General features: G+C 40.6%; 1 protein-coding gene across 2 annotated transcripts in view; it reads right to left on the bottom strand.

The window, feature by feature from the left end:
- The window catches only part of si:ch211-191a24.3 (tensin-3), an 85,155-nt gene that overhangs the window by 41,462 nt on the left and 17,482 nt on the right, over positions 1-26,211 (bottom strand). For both annotated transcript variants that reach the window (XM_041791863.1, XM_041791864.1), the window contains exons 10-13: positions 24,642-24,771; positions 24,309-24,374; positions 21,891-21,995; positions 11,302-12,219 (exon numbers count right to left, since the gene is read on the bottom strand). In XM_041791863.1, the coding sequence (XP_041647797.1) occupies positions 11,302-12,219; positions 21,891-21,995; positions 24,309-24,374; positions 24,642-24,771 (1,219 nt within the window). The remainder of the gene's footprint in view (positions 1-11,301; positions 12,220-21,890; positions 21,996-24,308; positions 24,375-24,641; positions 24,772-26,211) is intronic.

Below are 26,211 nucleotides of genomic sequence, written 5' to 3'. Positions count from 1 at the left end.
CATTTTTTGCAACTTGGACTTGGTGCAGAAGTTTCCTCTAAATTGTTTGTAAAACATGGGTTATCCCATGATAGTGTGTTCAATTCTCAAGACCTCTAGAAAACAACCACTTTACACGAGTTAATAGTAAAGCAAATTCATGCAAAATACAATCAAAAATAATAGTTTTGTTCCATGTAAGGTCCAAACTAGAACATCATTTCATCAAATAAATCTAAGCAGCCACAATTTCTCAGAAATTTGGGCCACAGTGTCTCATTAAGGAGGAAACAGTGGGTCCTGAGGCCACACCAGTTGAGAACCATTAATATGGACTAAACATTAGTTTGAATGTTGTTAAAAATGGCACAATATATATTTGTTAAGTTTTCAAAGAAATGTCACTCATTGCGAGGGAAAGGAGCACCTTTTCCACCTGCATTTGAAATTGCTTTACACCCATGTGATGTTTGAAAACTCACCATCTTCAAAATGCTTTTAATATTCAATAATTCAGGAAACCAGAAACATCCTGGTTTTACAAAGTTAGAACATTCAGATGAACTCATGAACACTGGACAGATAAAACTTTAAGAACAGAAGAGGACAAAATGCTTTAAGAGTCATTAATGAAAAACCTTTGAGAATCACCTTTTCTTCTTCTTCCACTTAGTATTTTGTATTTATGACTGCTGCCACACCAGCGTGCTCTTCAGTTACAGATTTAGCACTAAATCTGCTCATTAAGCTGCTAAACTATTTTCATAATACTGACTACATATTGAAGCTGGTCCAAGCACAAACTGTAAATTGCTCTTGCAGGTTTCTGCTTGTTGCCAAACTAATGTTGAAACTAACTCTTTACTCTGTGCCCCTAAAGCATGAGGCAATATTCATTATCCCATTTACACCATCCGCCTTGCCAAAACTGAAATGTGTATTAAGGTCTTGGAATAAATCCCTATTCAATCATTTTAAACAGACCCAGTTTAAGCAGGCAGAACCTTGATATTTATTTTGGCTGCTGGTAATTTTAGAGACCGTGGGAGAGAAGTTGTATACTTAAAATGATGCTTTCTGACAGTTAAAATGTAGTTTCTGAGTGAATTCTTTCTTTTGAGACACACAGTTTTACCAGACTTCCTTCTGTAGTCCTGTTCACTTGCTTAATGAATAAACTGATGAAGTGTGTTCAGATGAAACCAACAAAATTCATCCAACTGGAGTGGTTTCAGATTTGGTTTGTTATTTGTGCAAACAAGCATGCATGCATTCTTTCATCATATGAACTAGCTATACAACTATATCTCCTGTTGGACTGAAACTGACTCAACAGATAAAGAGCACTACTCTGGGATGTTTTGGATAAAGAAATGACAGACGGGGGAATTTTCTGCACTCAAGACATCGATGAAGACATGCACATCCTACACTTAAGAGTATCTGCAAGTCTGGATTTGATGTGTAGTTGTGATGTTTATGTATGTACCGCTTTATCGAAAGTAAAGAGGAATCCGCTGTACATCGCTACAAGGAGTAATTGATGTAGCTCTCCTGCTCTTCCTCCTTTCAGCAGGATCAGGAGAGGAGGGCGAAACCTTCTTCCAAGTGGGGAGGGCCAACTAAACCTGGGGGCAGGGCTAACTGCCAGGTGCATATATTTTGTTAGAAAAGCCTGAAAAAGTGATTTTTGCATAATATTTCCCCTTTTAATAATTTTTCTGTGGTCTTTTACCCAGATATGAGTTTAACATGTAGTGAAAGGAGAACATTGCAGCACCTGAATATGCATTTAAATGCATTATCTCTTTTTACCTTCTGAAGTCGGAGCACAGATCATTGTATTTTCGCAGTTTTTGCTATTTTTATTCATCCTTGTCATTTCACATGGAAGAGATGCAGTTCAAACACTTCCATGAACAGGAAAAATCTCATCTTTCACTTTTGCCCTCAGTTGCAGGGCCAATAACAGAGCAATGGGTACATTGCTCTGTTATTGGCCAGAGCACCTTCGTTCGTCAACTTTTGCCAACCAGTTGACGCTCTGACATCCCCAAGGCCCCCCCATCACATTTCACTCAGTCATCTCCCCTTTTTTGAAGCATTAATTATGGTAGCATAGCATAGCATAGTTTGGCACCATGCTTCATAACCCCTAACCGATTTATCTTACGTGCAGAATTGAGGAATGATTAGATAACATCTTAAACCCCCCAGTCAGAGCCAACAGGTGAATGCTGGGGTGGAGGTGGGTTGAAGCGAGAGCAAAGTGTTGATCCACGGCAGCAGGCAAATTAGAACAGAGGAGGAAACCGGAAATCTTGCAGTAAAAAAAAAAAAAAAAACACTAAAGTAGGAGGATGTGAGTCATGTGATTTAATTACGATGTATGTCAGGTGTGAATCATTGTAATGAAATTACTGCTTGAACTTCCTCACGGGGTTCGTCACATTTTCTTGCAGGAGTGGTAAGGCAAGAGACAGGAGCGAGAGGAGATGATATTACCTGATGATCTCAGGTGATGGTGAAACTCAGGTGAAGTCATATTCAGCCTCATTTATCTCATATTTAAGACATTTGGTGAAAATAAAATGACAGACAAATTTCTTTTTAGACATGTTTTCTGCACTTACCTATTATTTTATTCATATAGTCCACTACTTTGGGAAGCTCAGACTTTGGTAGACCTTTTTCAAGCACCGACACAATTCCTCCACATGAGTGAAAGTGTGGATATCAAAATTTAGCATTGGGGCCAAAATAACTCTTATACAGTCCTCTAGGACAAACATTGGCCCCACTGTTCATAAAGCTATAGCTAGATATAAAACACTTGGGAATTGTGTTATTTGCAGGTACTTTAAAAAGGTGAATTAAATAATAATGGAAAAAATTAGGAAACCCCCCAGCGAATAAACGACCTATTCAGACCAAAGAAGGGTTTTTAACCAAGCAGCAAACTTGTTTACTTTTGCTGTCAAAATGGGCATTTAAAGACAGCTGTTAATGAGACGTGCAGGAGTTTTGTAGCCTAAAGGCACTCAAGGAAGTGTAGTTTATTCCTTACTGGCTCCGTTTTCAACACAGTTGACTGAAATGCAGATAATAAATTATCTTTCTATGGTCTTATTTTAAGACACAGCAGCTGATTAACTGAACATCAAATCAAGTCTGAGACACAAAAACCAAAGGCTTATCTGATAGAGGTTGACCTTATATGGACCATACTCAATTGTGCGTATCAACCCCAAACATCAGTGTGGAACATTGTGAGCTCAGCTTTCACTGAGAGCATCCATCATCTCAGGAATAGCATGAAAGAGCGAGCCAGTCCGACTGAAACTAATCCAGTTACTCCGCCACACCACAGGGCCTGCTCAGGGGGCTTCCTCTCTTTTTTTTACAGTATCACTTGATACCTACTGTATTTGTGAGGGGAGCTATTCTCTTTTCAACGCTGTGACTCCAAAACTATGAGAGAGAGAAGGTGGGAATGATCCAAACACAGTGAAGAGCAAAGTGTTGTGTTGAACTTCAAAAGCATTCCTGATCGCTGACAAAGTCCTGCCTCAAAACATCACTGTTAAAAACACACGTTTGGAGCAGACACATACTGCTGCAGTTACTGAGAAGTGAGATAGTGGTGCAAATATGCCCTTGGGTGATATCAACCCACCTGACAAACTCTCTGACCCACATCTAAACATCAAAACACATATTTCCTGTGCTCAAATTCCTCGATGAGGAGAAGAAACACAGGGCCCCTAAGTGACCTGACGGAGTAAAAACAAAGGGTCAGAGGTCCAATGTCACCGTAATGTAACCCTGTGTGGCACAAAGCTGCAGGTGAACAATTATCACAGCAGAGAGCCTGACAGACAAGATTCAGGGCTGTCATGGCCTTTCTTCGTCAGCTTTTGACTCTCAGGAGCTCCCACATGAACTGTCGGGAAGCTTCGAGTCCGCTTTGAAGGAACAGCTGCTCCGCATGCAAAGAGCTGGGAAGTGATGACATCACTGACGCACCTATGACCTGACAGAAAATGAATCAATGACGGGGTTGCAGCAGAAATGCGCCTCTTCCTCCTGGGAGAGTCCCAGTGGATGTGAGAGAGAGTAAATCTGTCATCAGGAGAGAGGAGACAGTGAGGAAGAGGCAACAGGGAGACACTCAGGTCAGGGAAACAGATAACTCCAGTGTGAAATGTTTGAGTTTCTTAAGGAGGAAGTCATTGCTCAGGTATCAGTCCTAAACCTCCTGGTCCTAAAAACTACCATAACATTTAACAGGTTGCCTTGGTATATCAGCTGAAATCTGTTTTTTTTCAATCTCCCAGAGGGAAAAGAAGGTTTAGACCGTCTTCCTGCATAATGGTTTCAATGCAGTTTCTGTGCAGCTGTGCTGCTCTTTCAGAACCAAGTGTTTTTACTGTATGAAGTCTGTTGATCTACTTGTTATCTGGCAGTATTGAGCTCTCAGTTAACAGTGAATTTTGTGACAGTACTGCCCCATAGAGTCCATCCAAGCCACAAAGTGACCAACAGCACCAGAACCATTACTGACGTTTGGTGGAAAGACAAACTGTAGTCTGTTTTTAACACAGGTAGTATGAATGAGTGAATTTTAAGTTATTAGATTAAAAAAAGGTCAGGACTCCATCTGTTATATCTGTTTTATACCAATGAATATGCAAGCTAATTTCTCGTCCTTACAGCTATATTTATTCAAGTTTCTCGTCAAAAGCTGAAATGGCATTTTCTTGATGTTAAATATGAATATATCATCACATTTCATTTAGCCTACAAGCATTTCTTTTCTTACTCTCCTCATGAATATAACCATCGGCCAGCTTGTTAAGTGAGCTAATAAACGTCTATTCTGCTGATTTTAACTCTTTTAACAATGGGTAAATATTTTTAACATACAGAAGCTGCTCCAAAGTTTGGGAGTGCAGTATGATCACCATGGGAGGATTTCATCATGGCTATCATTACCTGTAACCATATAATCTGAACTGAAAGGAACAATAAAGCAGTGCATTAATGTCATCAAAAACAATTACTGCACCAATTATGGACCTTAATTGCCTCAAGATTAATGCATAAATGTTAACAGCCCTTCTTTTTACTAAAGAGTGAACAACTGTTGTAATTTCGTGAATGAATTTTGTGCATCGGATGAGAAAACGTGTTAAAAAATGGCAACTCCTCAATTCAATAAATCAAGTAAGTAATAGAGTGGTCAGAGCAGTCTGTTGCTGCACAGTTTACATTGTGTAACAGACTCAGAAGTGAAGAGCTTTTCTTTATTACCTGCCTGTCACTTCTTGTCTTTATTCAGTCAAATTTGTACACCTCAGTGTTTATTTATTTAACTGTATACTCCCTGTTTACTTGAAAAGCACATTTGAGACCTAAAGAGTTAAAAACACCGTTGAAAAGCCTCGCCAACCCCTGCCAATCTGGTCTGTGCCACTATATATTTCACTATATTCTGAACATCTCCACCACTTGCTTTCAGTATCGTGCATGATCCAAGAGAGGCAGCTTGTGATCATAACGGCATATTTCTCAGCACTCCATAGGTATTTTAGTGGCATCAATATAAACATGCTGCAGCCAACATTTTTAGCCAAAATAGGTATTAAAAGTGTGACTTATGCACCAGATTTTATGGTGATCATTTGCACTGCCTCATGCACTCTCCTCTACTTCTCACTGAGTATCAGGTGCAGTCAAACCAAATTTACTGCCAGGAAAACACAAAGATTTATGACGTATTTTTAAATCTCAAGGTTTAGGGGGGATCTGGTAACTCCTCGGTAAAAAGGCTTTTGTCTATGTGATTTACTGGTGCTAACATATTCTCATTTTAAGGTGGGATTTTAAGCCCCTGTCATATTTCATCCTAGTAGTGGGGAAATATTCCCTTACAAAATGGGACGACCCTTGAAATTCCTGATGCGTCATCAGTAGTTGTCAACAGCTTTTGCATATAGAGGCATGACGTCAATACCAGACATTTCTACCGTTGGTGATCTTTTAAAATGCTTGTTTGAAATCAAAAGGACCATATCTCCACTAGCTTCTAGTCAAATTCAGAATACAACGCAAAACCTTACTGTATGCATTAGAGGTGTGACGAGATCAAAATGTCAAGATTTCTCATCAAGGAAAAATCCATCTCGCAAGATCAATATTGTGCAGACACTAGGAGCAGCAGCTCTCCTGACAGAAAACAATACCAAACTGGAAATTATGAAAGACCAGAAAGATGTCCTGAACTCCTTAAAACTGTTGGTTTGACAGCTATTGAGGAAATGGAGCTGATCCGTGATCACCGCTCCAAACCTCACCCCCTCCTCTGCGTGCGCTACTTGGGGCTGCACATGATCCGCCAATGCATGATATGTTCACCATGAAATGATGAAAGGCTGCTGCTAGAAACCTGTGCAGTCTCCGTTTGGAGAATACAGGGTTTATTTAGTATATGTATGCGCACAGACTCGCTCATAGTGCTGCTATCTGTGACTTTATAACTTTGATTCAGTCGTGGCTTTGTCATATCTCCACTCTCCACCATATAATAAAATATCATATACCAATATACCATAAAATATTGACTCTCTTCCTCTTTTTGAATCAAGGCTCAAAACCCACCTGTTCAGGATAGCTTATTCAACGTAATTATTTTGGTCCATTTTATACTGTATCAGCTTTTATCTGTTGTTCAATTGTATTTTTTTATCTGTAAAGTGACCGAGAGTGTTAAGCAAGGTACTTACAAATAAAGTTTATTTTTATTATTATTATAATGCATTGAAACAACATTATTAGTTTCATTATAATTTTCAGATTTTACCTATGAATGAGCATTTAGGGAGACTTCCCATAATACTTGCTTTGGAGCGTGTCAATTTGTTTTAGGGTCCATGTAACCCTTGCGTTTCACCTTGGCGCGCTATTCAAACAAGAGCCAGGACACTCCAACCCTGGAAAATCTTAGGGGTATAGCTAGGTTGTAAGGGAAAGGGGTATTTTAGGATTAAGCCCAAGTCTCCATTAGATTTCAGCAGCTTTAGACCATTTATTTCGAGAAATGGGATCCAAAGTGCAAACTTTTGACTATGGTGCCATCTCCATTTCTTCCTTATATCTTACATCTTCATGCTTATATCTTTTATGTTTATTTGTTTATAGGCTGATGGACGAATCCCCAGTGTGTAATTATTTCTACTTCTATTCCTGAAACTTTTCTTTAAAACCAGTATGAGAGGAGATTTAAAACTTTTACCTTTAGCTGGAGACACCTTAGTTTTTAACAAAAACTCATCCTCCCCATAAGGCTACCAATTCTACCACAATAAGTGGTTTAGCCAATCGTAAGAAGCCGGGTTGAAAAATGCCTAAACAGTGGGGGGGATCAGATGCAGAGGAAATAAAACTGAAGTTTCCAAGTGGATTAAAAGATCTGAATCAGCTCTAAGATGAAGCTTACTCTCTATATCTCCTCAAACAGCGCTAACATCTCTGACTGAATCTCACCTGATAAGATATAACTCATATAATCCCAGTCATCTGCTCATAAAGCTCCATGTTGCGTAATTATATCTCTGGATTATGATATTACTTCAGCCTCGCTCTTTCCTTCTATTCAGTATATTTCCACTCAAAATAAGACGGATTGGAGGGTAAACACATCATTGTGTGCGCTCTGGTTTTTACACTGCTTACACCACAGGAAAATCCTCTACCTGTTTAACCAAAGCTTCCACCCCTTCAGTAAACAGAGAGCACGCTGACAAACACACCTTCTGTAACAAACCCAGATGTTTTCCTCTCTCAGGTGGAGATTTCCACAATCAGGCAGCACTCCACTCGCTCAGTCTGGTTTATAAAAGCTTCTCTGTGTGATCAGGCTGAACGGAGCTCTCCAATATAACAAGTCTGACTTCCAGGCCTCTCACTGGCACCTGTATTTTCTTTAGTTTGGCTGCTCATGATTTCACTGTGGACTGCTCTGTGTCTCTGTGCAGGTGAAAGCACCCCAGGTTGCGGTAAATTGTGTGTTTACACTAAATACACATTTTAACCCACGCTGTATATGAAACAGTAGAAAATGAAGGTTTTTAATACAGATATTTGCTTATATAGGACTACTGAACTCATGTTGGAACTAGAGGTTAAATTCTCTGCCTGAGACCGAGACAAGCTAGATATGGCCCATGGCCCAGAACCAGGCTGGGACAGGATTTTTGCCCCTCCCCTCAAGCCCAGACCAGGTCTGGTTTGAGAATAGTCAGAGACGTCCTGTCAGACATAGCAGCATAAGTGTATTTTACCCTAGATTTTTGAGTTGTGTCCAGTTTTCTTGCTCTAGCTTCTATAGAACATCTCTCAGAGCAGACCTGCTGAACAAATCACAACTTAGGAAGTGCTGCTCAGTCCTGGTCATGTTTCTTTAATTAAGAAGTCTTTTCAATAAAAGTAAATAAATAAAACTACACTCCAAGCTATGTATTCACTAATCATTACGTCACTGTTATCTCTAAATGTATGGTTTTGACAAAAAGAAGGAGAAAAGCTGTTATAAAGTGGCACTGCTAGCCTGCTCCATTGTGCAAGCACACGGCCTCAAAATTTTTCGTTAGTGAACCAGAATTCCCGTTTAACCCTGCCTCTGCTTAAAACTGACAAATGCTAAATAAATAATTAATTTTATCATTTGGCAATGTTAACATTGCTTTTCTGTGACATTAGTTAACTAGCATTAACATCAACATACAGTATGAGGTCAATGCTACTGTTGGAAAAAAATTGCATTTTTAGTCCCATTAATCTACACTGAGTACCCCATCATGACAAAGTGAAAACAGAATTGTTTTTTTTTCTGAAATTTGTTAAAAATAAAAACCTGAAATATCACATTTACATAAGTATTCAGACCCTTTGCAAAAACACTTGAAATTTAGCTCGGGTGCTTCCCATTTCTCTTAAACTTTACTGAGATGTTTCTACACCCTGGATGGAGTCCACCTGTGGTTTAAAAAAACTGACTGGACGTGATTTGGAGGCACACACCTCTCTATAGGAGGCCTCACAGCTAACAATGATATCACAGCAAAAACCAAGCCATGAGGGTAAAGGAACTGCCCGTGGAGCTCAGAGACAGGAGTGTTCACAGGAGCAGATCTGGGAAAGGCTACAAAAAATTCTGCTTGGCTTTCACATGGAGTTTTTTTGCGATCCCTTAGCCGGCTGTCGTGTTTTGCACTGAGTAGAGGCCTCCGTTTACTCCGCCACAGAGCCCTGATTGGTGGGCTGCAGTGATGGTTGTTCTTCTGGAACCTGATTGCTTTGTTTGGCCAGGGAACAAGCTCTTATTTATTTATTTATTTATTTATTCAATTTGCACACATATAGAATTACATAAAATCGAATTAGAAACATAAAAAAATGTGTCAGGAGTAGGGATGGGGATCGTTAATTTTTATTGATATTGACAGCCTTATAGATACTCCTTATAGATCTGAGCCCTTATCAATCCTGCTATCGATACTTTTCTATAGTTTGGTGGAAAAACAAAATGGAGTCAAATATTTACACTGTAACACCTATTTTATATCCCTCAAATTAAACGCATTCTTCATATTCACAACTGTATTTATTAAGGTTTCTTGTACAAAACTAAATTTTCCCATTTTTATGTGACATTTGCATACATCATAACATATAGCATACAGTTGTCTAATTTACTGAGGTTACCTGAACACATCATATTTTCCATCTTTCAGCTGTTAAGTTCGCTGATTAACTTTAATTCTGCCGATTCCACTACAGATTAATATAGTTAACAAACAGGACTTGCTCAAAGTTTGGAGCACTTTTCAGCATTTATCTGAGCATCTGAAGAATAAAAATATTCTAAAGCAGCTAAAGTGAGGGACGTGAGAGCCTGTTACTCCCAGCAGAGGCGGATATGTTTGCATGCGACTCGCAGGCAGTGTCTTTTTTCCTCAAGCCACCAGTTGAAGGTACCACACTCTGGTCTAATATGATGCACAACATTGTTGTGTTTTTAGTTTATGTTCCCCTTGTAAGAACTTAAGTATGTTTTACACCTTTTGTATCTTATAATGATGTTACGTCACAGAGCCTTTTGGACTTGATAGCAGTATTGAGAAGCCAAAACATTACTGATTTTCCGGTATTTCAAAAACACAGAACCGGGTCCTTATGGACCTGGGTTTCGATCCTCATCCCTAGTCAGGAGACGTGAAAAAGGCCTACTCAAACTAGTCAAGCGATGCATGCATACACCCACACGTTAACATGTACACATCCATGTGTATTTTAATAAAAAGAAAAACTGACAATAAACAAACATAAGCAAACCGATTCACTAAGAAACAGAAAAATAGAAACTATAATATAATATAATAATAAGAGTTAACAAAAGAAGAGCAAATTAAAACATAAAAACTAAGACTCAGTAATTAATTGTGAAGGCAGTTTCCTTTAAAAGTTTGTAAAGAGGACAAGTTCTCAGGTACATGTCTTTTAGCATTCCATATTTGTACATGACTCTCTTGGAAGAGTCCTGGGTGTGCCAAACTTTTTCCATTGGAGAACTGCTCTTAGGACCCTTCAGTGCAGCAGGATTTTTTGTAGCCTTGCCATATCTGTGCCTTGCAGAAATCCTGTCTGAGTTCAAGAAATGATCCTTTGACCTCATGGCTTGGTTTTTGCTCTGATATCATTGTCACCTGTGAGGGCTCCTATAGAGCAGTGTGGGCCTTTCTAAATCATGTCCAATCAGTTTAATTTGCCACAGGTAGACTCCAGTCAAGGTGTAGAAACATCTCAGCAAATACTGAAAGAAATGGGAGGAGCCTGAGCTGAACTTCAAGTGTTTTTAAAATTCTGTTTTCACTTTGTCATGATGGAGTACTGAGAGTAGATTAATGAAAATAAAAATGTTTTTTTTTGTCCGTAGCATCAGGCTGCAACATAAGAAAAACAGAAAAGTGAACACTTTTTGTATGCAGTGTTTCTGCAAAACAAGCACTTTGTTGATGTGCTGCAGTAGAACAGGTGATATAAATGTACATCTGCAGGATCAGAAAATGATTCCTTTACACTGTTTTCATGTTTTCTTGGTGATTTAAACATGATGGTACAGATATTTCTGAGGACAGAAGAAGTAAACTGTCATTACCTAGCAATAGCAAATGCAGTCAAGAAGCACTCTGAAACTTGTTTGTGTGCTGCCAGGGCAGCTGTGGACACTGGCCTTTGGTCATTTCTGTAATTTTGTCTTACCTGATAGATGAGTCTTCCCCTTGTGGCTGAGTCCATTGGTTTGCAGAGAGGCTGATCGGGACAGGGGGGCACATCGCGTGGGAACAGGGACAAAAGTTGGGTCCAAATCCAAAATCAGCTGGTTCAGCTGCTCTATGGACTCATCAACGTCTGTTGTTAATGAAGCCAAATCCTCCTCTTGAGAAGAAGGAGAAGTCTGAGTCATGTCTGTGTGCTGTGTGACGTCCTCGTCCACAGGCCCTCTCTGCACTGCCTCCCTGCTGCTCACTCCTCGAGGTGGAGTGTCCGGAGTGCCCAGAGGTGAAAGCTCCTCCTTTCTCACCCCATTTAACCTCTCCTCTCTGTCAACTCCCAGGTAAGAGTCACTGACTGTGTCAATCATCTGTGTTTGGACCCAGGACTGTGTGGAGTAGTCAGAGTGAGCTTCAGGTAGGATCTCAGAGGAGAGAGAGCAGACGCTGCTGGAGCTCGGCATCTCTAAAGGCGGAGCTGCTACACCGTCAGCTTCATCTTCATCATCTAAGATATCTGTCTCCCTCTCGCTGGATGAAGCCTCTCCATTTAAAGTTTGTCCCAGTCCAGACTCGTCGCCAGTCATCTCTCCCTCACCTCCTCCTCCTCCCCCAGCCACAGCAAGCTCCGTCATGACCTCCAGAAGAGGCTGAGCGATCTCAAAGTCCAGGCCAGGGAACAACTTCCCCACCAGGGTGCTCTTCTCCCCAGCAGCCCCTCTCCTCTGTGGGGCTCCTGTGCGGCCCTGGGAGGCGACTGATAAACCTGAGTCGCTGCTGGCAGATGGAGCGCGCTCACTGCTGCTAGGGCTGGTTGTCAGGGTGGACGAAGCTCCTTCCTCACTGCTCTTCTTCCTCACTCTGGAGTATAAACTGCCATGTCCAGGATCCAGACCATGGAGGGGAGCTGTGGAGACAAAAGTAGCAGGAGTCATTGTGAGTTTAAATTATGAACAAAAAAATGAAAGATATAATTTTAAAAAACATCAAGTTTTTGTTGTGCTGTATTGGTTGCTATCCAACAACAAAGAGACAAAAATGATGCTAATCCTTTATAAAAATTATCTACCATTCCAACTAAAAGAGTTTTTTCTATGTCAACCCCTGACTGTGCTTGCTCTCCACCATGCCATTTTAGAAATGGAGCACCTCAGGGCTCAGACCACTTTAATTTGCACCTCATATCAACAACATTGGTCACAGTGCAAATTTTCTGTTGTATTTAGATGCAGTGTCAATTACTGCTCTGCTCCTACATAACATAAAGCTCTCTGCAGCTTTGACATTGTACAGGATGCTCTGTATGGGTTAAATTTGATCCTAAATCCTGACAAAACCAAACTCCAGACACTACAAGTTGGTTACTCAGGGTAGAGGGTTGTATTGAGAGCAGGATACCACTGGACCCAACACAATTCTTGTAGTAGTGGGTGGTTTCGTCATTGCTGCGGGTGGACAAAAAGGATTGCTGCAAGTCCCAGAACATCAGTTTTTGTAAAGGCAAGCAAATGTTTACATGATAGAACTAAATAGAAAAAGACAGATACTGTTCGTTCACAATAAAAGCACAGCAATGCCAGTCTGTGAATGAATTTTTCATAGAGTCCGTGACAGGGCCTGCAAACAACTGGAATTTGTTGAAACACGCCCACAAGGAAACGTATTTGGCACGCATGGATCTGATGATACATGTACCTCAGAGACACTGAACCATTATGCAGTTATTTGGTGAAAAATCACCCATGTCCATGCAAATTGGCCTTACTGCAGTAGGCATCTCATGACAAAGTTGGTAACAGCTTGGCTTTTCCCTTAATAATGGGAAAAGATATGCCTACTGTCTGGGAGCGTCAAAAGAAGTGCACTACAGTTTTTATAACACGCAAACTTTCCAGAGATCAGGAAACAATTCCACCTAAGTATGACAGAAATAAATGATATGTAAATAAGGATGGTAAATATTTTGACATAGCTACTACAAAGTCATTACCAAGAGTTAAATCAGTCTAAAGCCTTGTCCACACGGGGCTTCTATTTTTTCAGGAAATGTCCACATAAGCACAGAACCACTGGAAACGAATGGAAATGCTGTAGTATATACACCAAGCCTGTATGTGGTGCTGTATCACTGCCATGGAAATGCACCAAAAGAGAGAAGATCACAGAAAACTGCCACAAACTTTCTCCTGGTTGCCCTTCTGGTTGTTTTCAGTGGTGGATTTAAGAACATCTGGTGTCTGCTGTTCTCAGTGGTGGTAAAGGAGCATCAGATTATGCTGTAAAAGCCATAATAAGCTCAGTAGCTTCTGCAGCATGAACACAGCCCTGTAATCCGCCATTGTTGTTTTGGTTCGACATGCGCATGCAGTGTAAGTGGGCTATGCTATGTGTGATGTAATCGTTTCAAGAAAGACGCGGATGGCTGTCCACATGGAGATGAAACGGTAGGCGTTCACAGATTTGTTCACTCTGGGACCCGGCTTCAAAAAGTAGCGTTTAGGGCCTCCCAAAACACTGTTTCTGTGTTGATGAAACGCCAATATGACAAAAAAACTTGATACTCCTGAATTCGTCTCCATGTGGACGGGGCCTGAGGCTCCCAGATGCTCTTTTATCCATGTGTAGCACCCATACGCATTACAAAGATGTGTGTTGTGGTTGCTTTCTCCTTCATTCAGGAAGGAACAGAGGCCTGGGCAGGGCTCTAACTTGGGGTACTCCTTAGAGTTCCAACCACAGGGGGTATTCAGGATCATGTATCTGACTGACATCCTGGAATTTTTGACTTCTGGGATCAGTTGGAATGCCCCATCATTCAAAGACTGGCTGTCATTTCAGCACCTAGTTACATTTGTTGGGCTTTGTACACAGGCCTCTACATAGGTTCAGAGCTATGTGAACCTATGGTGTAAGTACAATCAGGCTTTAAGCATTTATGCCAGTGAGTATTTCCTTGAAATATGTGCAACATTTCCACCACTTAAATGTTTACAACCTTAGAGACAAAACCTAGGCCAAAATTTTCCTTCTTTTACACGTCTTCTCTGAAGGTGATGGACGTGTTCATGTATGATATTAAGATTCTTTTTCATTTTCGCAGTTTCTAATCAGATTTTCTACAGAGAGATTTTAGTCTGTAAATCAAAGTGAAACTGCTGAACAGAGATTTTCTTTCTAGATAAGGTCTGATTCTTTACCTGCACTACTGTACCTCGTGACTCACTATAACACAAACACCACCTGTTGGACTGCAGCCATCACACCAGATACACTCCACAGAGATAACACAGAGCTCCTTTGTGTGAGCTGACGGATGCATATGTGTAACTTATGTACGAGTTTGTGTATGTGTGTCACGCAAAGGACGTGTCTGTCACTGGAGCAGTGTAGCTGAGGTCAGACAGAGCTGACTGCACTCGCGTCACATGTAGGCAGGCACCAGTAGCGTTATACTTTAACCGCCTGGAGCAGTAAGAGCGTGGATTTTTATGTTTACAGCAACAGAGAAACAAGAGCTTGATTACTCCAATGACAAATGTGTCATGCAAATGTTTGGTTTAAAATGGTGAAGTTTGACACAAAAAATACCTAACGCTGCATCATTCTTACTTTGTAATAAAGTATTTTTCCTTCCTTTTTTGATATGCAATAGGAAAGTCAATGATTATATATTGCTTTTAGGTAAAAATTCCAAGCAGTACCTTTACTTCCGGCAATGTATTTTCAATTTTCAGCTTTTTTAGTTAGTAATTTAAATGCCCTTTTCAGACATTTGTTAAGTTTGTCCCCTTTCTTCTAGTTTTATTATCATAAACCAGATATGTGAGTTTTTCACCATAATTTTTATTTATGCATAGGACAGGATAAGAGCTGTGACTTTTGAAATAAAAATAAAAGTAAATCTCTGTTAATCACACTTTTAACTGTGTGTTCAAAACTCAAATATTTTGCATTTTGAATACATTTTTAACTCCATATTAACAATCTGGAGGTGCAGATAGATTGGTGCCCCGTGCACAGAAGCTAGTCTTCCAAGTGGGCAGCAGAGGTCTGAATCCAACCTGTTGCTCTTTTCCTTGCACTCTCTCCCTAATTTACTCTACTATCCTGTCCTTTTCCAATGAAGACAAAAATCCAAAAACATAATTTTTAAAACAATTATGTATACTCACACTGGGTGGTAGTTTATTTGTTTATTTATTACTGTTTAATTGATTATGATCCTCATTAGCTGTACCCTAGAGCAGTGGTTCTCAACCTTGGGGTCGGGGCCCCCTGGGGAGAGGGGGTCTCCAGATGCCCTAAAAACACTAATAACATTTTTCAAATAACACTGTTGTAACTTTACACCAATTTTGCCAATTTTAACACATTTTAGCCACTCAGAACCCTTTTTTTTTTTCAATTTAAACCCTTTCCACCACTTTTTTCTGCTATTTTTTGCCACTTCTAAACCTATTCTTAAAACTTTACACCTAATGTTGCCTCTGTTGATTTGTTATTGCCACTATTAACCACTTTCTACCACTTTTACACCCATTTTGGCCATTTTAACCACATTTCACTATTCAATGAGCCCATTTGTCAGTTTATATACATTTTTCATCCCATTTCACCAAATTTCCCCCCAGTTTTGCAAATTTAAAACAATTCCAGCCACTATAAATCCCATTTTACCACTATTTATGCCTGTTTGTGCCACTTTAACCCATTTTGACAGTTTGGTTATTTTTTGCCACTTCTAATTTTTTCATTGCTATTCGTTGCTAATTTTGCTATCACTTGGCAAGATTACGTCAAGCTTTTCCACTGAGCTATCTGTGAGTTTTTAAGGTTTTTATGAGACAGTCAAAGGAGACATGATGGATTATCTTCATCACTGTGAGAGCATGAAGATGCTGCAGTGAGTAACAGCTGTCTAAGTTACAGTATGCTTAACTATTATGCACTTACATAAACAAAATAGCCCATGATTAATGCAATCAAAAAAATTAACTTTGTCTATTTTTTACCTTAATTACATCAGGGTTAACGCATTAACATTTACAGTCCTAGTCAGAATATGAACCTGATATTTCTGTGATTATTAAGTAATCTTTAAAGTATTGTCTCAAGCAAAACTCACCCTTTTCTTGCTTCATTTTAACTTGTTTTGTCTTCAAATGTGACAGTTTACTGAATTCCTGGAAGATGTAACATGAAATTAGCTGGTTTCAGATGTTTTATTAGAGGAACAATTCAATCGACTATGGAGTCTATTAACCCATAGCTTCTCCAGCAAAAATACAAAAAAGCTTTTTTAATTGCTTAAACTGTTGAGATATTTCTGTTTTTCTTGTAGCGCATAGAAGAAATCTACATGAAGTTGTTTTTTTAATTGAAAAACTGACTTTCTGGTTAAATCAAAGTCACTTTGTTCACTAAAAAAATCCTAAAATAATCAATAAGTTGCATATCTGAAAAAACGATTTAGTTTTTTAACTGAAACAGAGAGGTGCTGGTCTGATAAAGCTTGTTGCATTTCGATAAGATAAAGCAGCCGTGTACAGTAACTGCAACAATACATACAGTGCATACCAGAGCTGTATGAGCACAGCCTCTTAAGTCCTGAGAGGCAATAAAACTCAAATACCAGACATGCATGGTAAACCCTCACAGCTGGTCTATGGGGTCTCTTACACACAGATGGACAGAGTGGTATCACATTCAAACACTGATAAACACCGCGTAAAAATTTCACAATACTGTAAAAGTATAAAGACACAGACTACCAAGAAAAGCAGCTTACTTTCACTGTTCCCACTGCGGACCAGAAACAGGATGGAAGTTGCTTAACGCTCCCCTCGATGCACAGAGAGAGGAAAAGAGGAGCAGATGACACGCTGAAAGGAAAGAGAGCTCAGGACGGGGACAGAATGAGAAAGGATGAGGGCAGAGATTGAAAGAAAAAGGCTAAAAAGACTCAAGTTTGGTGGTGTTTTCCTCCTCGGCTGTCGTCTTCTCTGTCTCTCGGGCTGCCTCAGGAAGACAAGCAAAGAACATTCTTTCTTTTAAGGTGCTAACAGCCCCCCCGTGTCCCCCCACCACCTCCTCCTCTTACTCTCTCATTCCCCTCTCTCATGTCACTCCTTCCTCGCCTGCTCCGACCCTGCACTCTGAATCCCCGCCTCCACCGTCACTCTGAAACCATCCCCTCTTTCCTTTCCTCCCCCCCCCAGCATCCTGTGTCCCTGCTCACACAGGTAGAGAGCGAGTGCATGCTCGTGCATTTTTATGTCCGCAGTTAAAGGAAGCTCCAGGGTGGATCATTCACTAGACTGCATGCGAGGAAACGAGCATACAGGTGGAAGTTTATGCAGCACACAGAGAGCATGTTAAAGAAAGAGGAAAAAGAAGTACAAGGACCTTGAGTCTGCCAAACATGGTGAGGGGAATGTAAACATGGGGGCGGGCTATGGAAAGACTTGTGTGCCGAAGGGGGATGGGGACAAATTACAACCTGCAACTTGAACCTGAAAGCAACACGCGCACAGCAGTGCTGCCAGCTGCAATCATGTACGCTCTTTGCGTTCATCTTATTACTCGTGGAATTTTTTCTATGACAGTTAAACTTGTTTTTTTCTATCCTCTTTTCTGTTCATGAGTTTCAGTTAAGTGACAATTTAATATTCTAAAAAATTGAGCAGACTTAGTCGTGCATGGACTGACATTCTTCCAGTGTCCACTAGAGGCTGGTTGCGGAAGTACCAGAAGTCACATACACACCCATATTAAAATGGCTGTTTATCAATTAGAATTAAACATATTTACAGCCTGGTGTAAAACTGAAACCGAAAACCGAAGCATTGCAAGCATTAAAATCTGGTCCAGTTGATTTTTTAATTGGATATTCCTGCTGTAAAGAGTATATCAGGCTAGCAACACACATAAGTGGGCGGCCTGGGTTTGAGTCTGGCCTGTGGCTCCTTTTCTCCATGTCATTCCTCTCTTTTAACAGTCATCACTGGTTTCTGACTCTGTGCTATCTTTACAATTACAGGCATAAAAATATGTACAAAAACTGTATCAAATATCCCCATCAGTGGTGTTTTTTAAGTCTAGAAGATTTGGATATGTTCCCCACACAGAAGAAAACATCCATATTATGTTCTACCCCAGCTTCTTCTGACCAGATCAGCTTTAAGATGAGCTGAAAAACACATCTAACTTTGTCAAAAATGTGTTACGGTTTTATCAGTGACCATGTTAATTGGCAACTCTCAGTGGAATGCAGCTGTGGTTTAAGATGATAACTACAGCCTCTTTGCTGGCTGTCAAAATCTGCCGGCTGACACGTCGCACGCCGTCAAGTGAGACGCTTCTGAAGAAGGCGAGAGCTGCTTGCCGAAATTGTCAAGGTAAAAAACTAACATCGTTATTTTCACCTTATGTCTGAACAAAAGAAACTCAAAATTCCTGTATCAATAAGAAGACATGATGAACATTTTTGAGCTATAGCCTCTTCATTCCAAAAATGACTCTAGTTGCACATTTATGGTAAAAAAGCAATGAGGCAATTATTTTTGGTTCATCATCTGATCTAACTACGACAATCACAGATGCATTAAACTGAAAGTCAACCATGACACCAGCTAAATTCAAGCTTTAAAGGCATTCAGAGAAAAGCTTACACTACAGTACACTGGTCCAAATATTTAGCTGGTGGTTGTTTTAAAGGTCAGTCTTCTGGCTACTTGGGGCTAATCCTGGTTCTGGTGTTGTGTTGATGGCACTGGCAGCTCTCTACTTCTATCTCTGGGTCTCTAGAAAAATTGAGACAAGATAGAGAAGAAGGGGAGAAAATGAGTGAGGGGGCAGACTGAAGGGGAGGGTAAAGTAGAACCACCTGTGGTTGAAAACAACATTCTTGCTCCTGGCTACGTTGCTAACAGGCTGGCACCCTCATTATGCTCATGTGCTGCGTGTGTGCAGGCGGTTAAACGTAATGGCCATGTGTGTGCTTGTCTACGTGTGTATGTGTGCGTTTACATGCCACTTTTCTGCATTTCTACCCCAACGATCGGCCCGTCTAAATTACACGGCAGACAGAGCAGATTTAGCAGCGGCATAAAACAGCTGGAACTGAAGCCTCAACCACTGCTTTAAGTGATTGTTTCAGACGTCTGGATGTGTTTTTGTGTTTGTGTTTTTCTGTTTTTCTTGCTAAATGGAAGCTCTCTCAAAAAGCAGACTGCCTCCAAATACTTGGGTCTGGTCTGCATGGTTGTTGTTACACCCATTTCCCAGGAATGAGAAAGAGGCTTTTGAGACCGCAACAGTTGTAAGCTGTCAGTCCGATGACCAGACAATTACCCACACTGACCACAGCCAAGGTTCAAGTCCAAACAGAGCTTGTGGGAGACAAAATCTGCACCCACAGAGGGATACTGCTTTTCAACTGCAGCATGAAAAAGGTTCATTCATTTCTGGCCACTTGAGGGCAGGAAAACTCCCCAAGTGGCTGAAAAAACACACAACTTTGCTGTAACAGTCTTTAAAAGTTGTTATGGCTGATTTAATAGCTTCTTACTTTCATATCCAGCAGAAACGTGGCAGATCATAAGCCGGACAGTCACTCCCCTTTCTGCTCTGTTTGGTCCCAGTGATTTGTCTCTTTTGTTAGACTATCTTTCTTCATACAATGGTACCAGCCTCCTTTGTTATGAAATAATACCATACCATACTTTATGATAGAATAACATAGAACAGTGATCATCAACTGGATGTCTGAGGGCGATATCAGGACCCCAAAGGTTCCCATCCAGCCCCCAGAGGATCATTAAATACAGAAAATTTGATAAGGAAAAAAATATGGCATGCCGCTGTTTAACCTTTTTTTCTCTTACAGTTTAAATATAGCCTTCAAGCTAATGACTTCTCAAACAAGAAGCACAAAAGTATTTCTGTAATTTGAGATGGTAATTGCATACTTATCATTCTTATCTTTAGCAAAGCTGTGAATTTTCACACCAATTTTCCACATAAGACTCTTCAAGTAGGAGTACAATTTCCCTGTTGGAAAGCAAAAGATCATTTTCCTTTAAGTGTTTTTGGCCAATCACAACAAAGCATGTGAGCACCAAACTCAGATATAGACATCATGAGGGCTGCAGAAACATGTGGCAAAAATATCTCAATCGCCCCTTTGTGGCTGGCTGCAGTATCGGTGATAGGGACTGATCTCATTGTTGAAGGCTAAAAGTTCCATTTATTTTGGATGTAAAGTTTTTCTGACAAGAAAATGTAAATTAGACCAAAAAATTAATTTTTTAGTTTTGTTTATTTCAGTGTCCTGCATCATCCGCCAAATGTTGTAATGGACTTGATGACCCCCGACATAGAACATGGAATGATAAGGTATGATAATGTACAATATAATGCAATAACACACAATGCCATGTGATGGCATACAACAAAATTAACACACCATACGAAACTGAATGATCGCGATGCGATGCAATGTGATACCATACCATTTTACAACACACCATACCTTCCCATACAAGACCAGACCATAAGAAATGGTAACAATGGTAATATAAGGCATAGGCAGGGTGCAATGCGAAGCACTGCTATACCATATCTAATACCTACACAAGATAAGACAAGCCAAGGAGAGGAGAGGAGAGACAAGATGAGATGAGACAAGGTAAGATAGGGTAAGGTAGGGTAAGATGCAATGGCATACCATGCGATACCATGTCGTACTGGACTGTTCCATACTGTACCATACCAAACAACTTGATAAGGCAAGGTAAAATTCAACACAAGTTGGGAAAGGTAAGATGCCATAAGTTATGATACCATGTGACTCTGTATCATACTGAACCATACCGTATCCTTCTATACAACACGGTGCACTTCATTGCCCCTGTAAGAAAGTCTGGTTGCACTCCAAGTGCTACACACCTTTTCATCCCTCTACTGAAGAATCAGTTCAAAAACATATTCCACAACACCTATATTACATGGATCCACATAAAACACAGAGAAAGATACAAGATAAGACAATATAGCAGAATGTAAGAGCAGTATGATATTATTGCAGACTCTTTGATACCATGATTAATATGGCCTCTAGAGGTCACCACCAAACAATAAACAAAAAGATGGCTCCTTTGAAAGTGCTTGCAAGGACGGCTTGTACCTTCATAATAATGGAGAGGACAGTTTGAAGTTTTCAGCTTAACTGGGAACATACAGTACATCAGAAAATGATGTGTGCAATGACAGGACACGTCCTGTAAAAGCTTGAAAAAACATTAAGGATTTCTCTGGCTTTGAAAACTTTTGGAAATAATTTAGGTAAAATAAGTACTAAACTAGCAAATATACGTTTGAATACAAGGTCAGAGCACTGCAGACAAGCTCATTTCTCTCTTAACGTGTGCTGTGGTTCAGCTGTATACTTTACTTTTAAAACCATGTTTAATAAGTAATCTAGAGAGAAATAAAATCAACAGGAAAAGAAAGTGAAAGGAGAAGAAAGTGCTTAAAAAAGTTAGAATCCTGCATAAGAAGCATTTAAATGTACCTCACCTGTCTCTAGTGAAGACGTGTCCTGATATGAATCTCGTCTAACCAGAGGGTCCAAGGTGTCATAGTCCACAGTCACACCATGTCCATTGTGCCACAGCTCTCTGCCTGCACATGGAAACAACGGGCAGGAGAGAGGACAAAAAGGCCGGGCCGGTCAGGAGTCAGTGAAACAACAACAACAACACACAGAAACGCACACAGAGAAACACACACAGCTCCGGATGTTAGAGTTATTAGACAAGCTGATCCCAGGTCCGATTGCAAATTTAATTTAAGAAATAATGAGCTTTAATTTTTAATTTCTAGACTCTACGTCTGTGTTTTTGTCCCAGCGCGTGTGTTAGTGAGTGTGCTGCAGTTTATCTGCCATCTGAATTCCTGTCAGATGTGTGGTTGTGATAACCCCTCATATTACTTCCTGTTGAGAGGCCAGGAGTGTGATTATGCGTGCAGAGGGCCAGTTTGGTGGCTTTGCCTTCCTCGTGGGGGCTCAACACCGCCCTCTCCTGGTGACTCTTTGATGAACTTGATTATAGAGTTTTCATTCATGAGAAGTGAGTGTGGGTGAGATGCTCCAAACCGAGTCATCTCTGTCTCTTCTGCCTCATTAAAGACAAACAATGAAGCCCCATGCCGACTGGAGACAAAATAACGTGTCTGTCTGTGCAAGTCTAAGACATGCCTGATAAATTATGCAGAAAAAGTACATTTAGAGTGTCTTCTAATGTGTACTATCATTCTTTCATAAACCCCAATTCCAAAAAAGTTGGGACGGTGTGGAGAATTTAGAAAAATCTCTCTATGTTAGGGGCAAGGCTGAACAGTGACAACCAGTGATGGAAAAACTGGCATCATTCTGTGACAGATATTACAATCTGGGCTCAGGAACACTTTAGAAAACCATGGGCAGTCAACACAGTATCTTATTGTATCTGCAAATACAAATTAAGAATCTTCATGCAAAGCCAAAGCCATATATCATCATCATCCAGGAGCCCCATCAACTTTTTGGGGTCTGAGCTCATCTGAGATGGACTGACCCATAGTGGAAAGTTTGCTGTCTGGAAAGCCTGAGTCCACATTTCAAATTGTTCTCACAAATAATGGACATTGAATCCTCTGGGATAAAGAGGAAAAGAACCATCCAGACTGTTATCAATGCAAAGTTGAAAAGCAAGCATAAGTGATGTTGTGGGGGTGTATTAGAGGCCAAGCCATGGGTCACTTAAACATCTGTGAAGGCATCATTAATACTGAGAGGGCCATAGAGGTTTTGGAGCACATATGCTTCTGCCTAGACAGCCTTGTTTTTAGGGATATCCCTGCTTATTTCAGCGTGACAATGCCATGCAAATCCTGCATGAGCTACAACAGTTTTATCAGAAACTGATGGCATTTCTTTGTTAACAGAAGAATAAAGAACAGCATCAAGATGTTTTCTTTTCAAAAACGACAAAAGTTGTGTACTGACATGTCTACAGTCAGCATGGTTTGCGTTATGCAGTTCTTGGTAGCGGCTACGTCACGTGTTTTGTTACTCTGATGGGCCTGTAAAGATGTGACACACAGAACATTCAACCAATCAACCGCCGAGGTTTTTTTCAAAGGCTCTTCCCTTTCCCAAACACCGTCTATGGAAAGTTTTCCAGATGAATGTGTAGAAAATCCATCTGATGCATCAGGTTAAGACCATACTGCACGCAGTTCAGACCTCTCTCTCACTGAAAATGTATGGTGCATTATGAAGGATAGAAAAATGAAATTGGAAAACCTGCACTTTCAAGTTACTTAAGATGCACACCAAAGAATTCCAGATTGTGTCTTGAGTCCCCTGATGCTTGCAGTGTTAGAAGAAAAGGTGATATAAAACAGTGGTAAACGACTTGTACCAATTTTTTGGAAAACATTACAAGTGTCAAATTCATAGTGTGTTTATCTTCATGAGACAACTAAGAGTTTGACCATTAAAATCTTATCTTTGTGCTGAATTTAATTGAGGATGGGCTGAAAATGACTTGCAAATTGCTGTATTCTGTTTTCACATAAACAACATCCTGGCTTTTTTGGGACAGGGCTTTGTAAATCACCAAACCAGGTTTCCTTTTTTGTAACTTCCAAGATTGTCTCCCCTTTTGTTGCACTGAGGAAACTTTCTGCACAAAGGTGCCTTTTCCACATGCAATTATTTTCAGCTCTTGTTTCTCAGACAGTCTTCATCTGCCACTGAACAGAAGTATAAATACTCAAACAAATATAGTGTGGCTCCTGGATCAAAGCTTGGCAACATCTCTGAAACACATCTGAAACCTTTTTCAGTTGCATTCCTAACATCTTTTTTTTTAAACCAGCTCAGTGCAGTTATGTCTGTTGGACCTCTGAAGCAGCTTTTTGAACCATCTTTCTTTGAATAAAGTCTACCTGTGATCTTTTCTGGGCTGTCAGACAGGAACAGCTCCACCTTGCCATCTTCTGGGAACCGAGGATCTGGAACATTAGCAGACAAAAAGAAATCAGACAGCTGGACAGTTATCTCAGCTCACTGGACCTGTTTCCATGTGTACTTCACAGCTGCGCCACAGCAGGCTGACTGATAAGAGGTCCAAGGTCAGTTCAGGTGTGTGATATTGACATTGGAGAGCAGAGAGGCTGAAGGATTTATCAGTTACTGATTAAGATTTACAGCGCAGAAAAGAAGAAAGGTGATAAAGGCTGGAACAGCAGTTGGCAGTGAGGGCTTCAGGTTGTAAATACCTTCACTGGCAACATCCAGGTCCACCTTAGAGAAAGTGAGGGTGTGTCCGTGGACGAGGCCCGTATGAAACTGGAGACGGAAGACGACCTGACGGCTGGACATGCGGCTGTTTTTATCATAACAAACCACCTGAGATCAGAAAAGAGAAGAACACAATGTGCAGCTTTGATCAGAACTGGGTTTGATTGGCAAGTAGGTTTACATACAAGGAATCTGCTTTTGATTTTTCATGTAAAAAGCAAAGAAAGAATATAAGAGCATTCTTCTATTTGATATGAACATGAGACACTTGTGCCATAATGAAAGGATCAGTGTTCAGTGAAGAGACCCCTGATCTCAATCATGTCTATGCACTACTGATAAATTACATAACCATCCACAGAACCTTTATTGGCCACAGCAACCTAAACAGCACCCCTACCCTCAACAGGTCATGGGCTGCACTACCTGCTCTTCCACACTCAGCTATGTCAACTGATGGGCAGCAGGAGTCAGGACATCTCTTGGGTTGTAAAGTGGGATCCTCCCTTACCTCCCTTAGCTCAATCTCAAGGTTTCAAGACCATTTCCAGAGATCTTGAAATTCCTTTGTTTACTGTGTGTAATATAATCAAGAAGTTTATAACCCATAGAACTGTGGCTAATCTCCCTGGATGTGGACAGAAGAGAAAAATTGACAAAAGAATGTGACGCAGGATAGTTGGAATGGTGGATAAACATCCTCAGTCAACTTCTACACAAATTCAGACTGTCCTGCAGACTCAGGGAGCAAAAGTGTCAGCTGGGACCATACGTGGTCATCTGAATGAGATGAAGCGCTATGGCAGGAGACCGAGAAGAACCCCACTGCTGACAAAGAGACATAAAAAAGCCAGACTGGTGTTTGCAAAAATGTACCTGAGTAAGCCTCAATCCTCCTGGGAGAACATTTTGTGGACAGATAAGACTAAGGCAGAGCTTTTTGGAAAAGCATGTCATTCTACTGTTTACAGAAAACAGAATGAGGCCTACAAAGAAAAGAACACAGTACCTACAGTCAAACATGGTGGAGGTTCAAGGATGTTTTGGGGTTGTTTTGCTGCCTCTGGCACTGGGTGCCTTGACTGTGTGCAAGGAATCATGAAATATGAGACTATCAAAAAATTTTGGGCACACAATGTAAGGCCTAGTGTCAGAAAGCTGGGTCTGCATCAGAGGTCGTGGGTGTTCCAGCAGGACAGTGACCCCAAACATACCTCAAAAAGCACCAAGAAATGGTTGAAGACAAAGCTGGAGAGTTCTGACGTGGCCAGCAATGAGTCAAGATCTAAATCCCACTGAACACCTGGGAGAAATGATGTATTTTCTGGAAAAATTCCAGGAGTGCCAATATTTTCATCCATGACTGTACGTCCACTATGCTCGCTCAGCGGCCAGCCACATTAACATCTCCTTCAACTCACCTACCCTACCCCATCACCATCACAGCAAAAACAGCGCAGCCAGCTTCAGCAGACCTGAGCTCTGTAACAATGACAATACCACCAAACCTACCACCAAACCTTATACTCTTTACAGGGCCTGAGCACT

The sequence above is a fragment of the Cheilinus undulatus genome, linkage group 7 (genome assembly GCF_018320785.1).
Source record: "Cheilinus undulatus linkage group 7, ASM1832078v1, whole genome shotgun sequence".
NCBI classification, from domain to species: Eukaryota; Metazoa; Chordata; class Actinopteri; order Labriformes; family Labridae; genus Cheilinus; species Cheilinus undulatus.
Note: the sequence above shows the minus strand (reverse complement) of the source record. Positions and strands in the feature narration are given on the sequence as shown.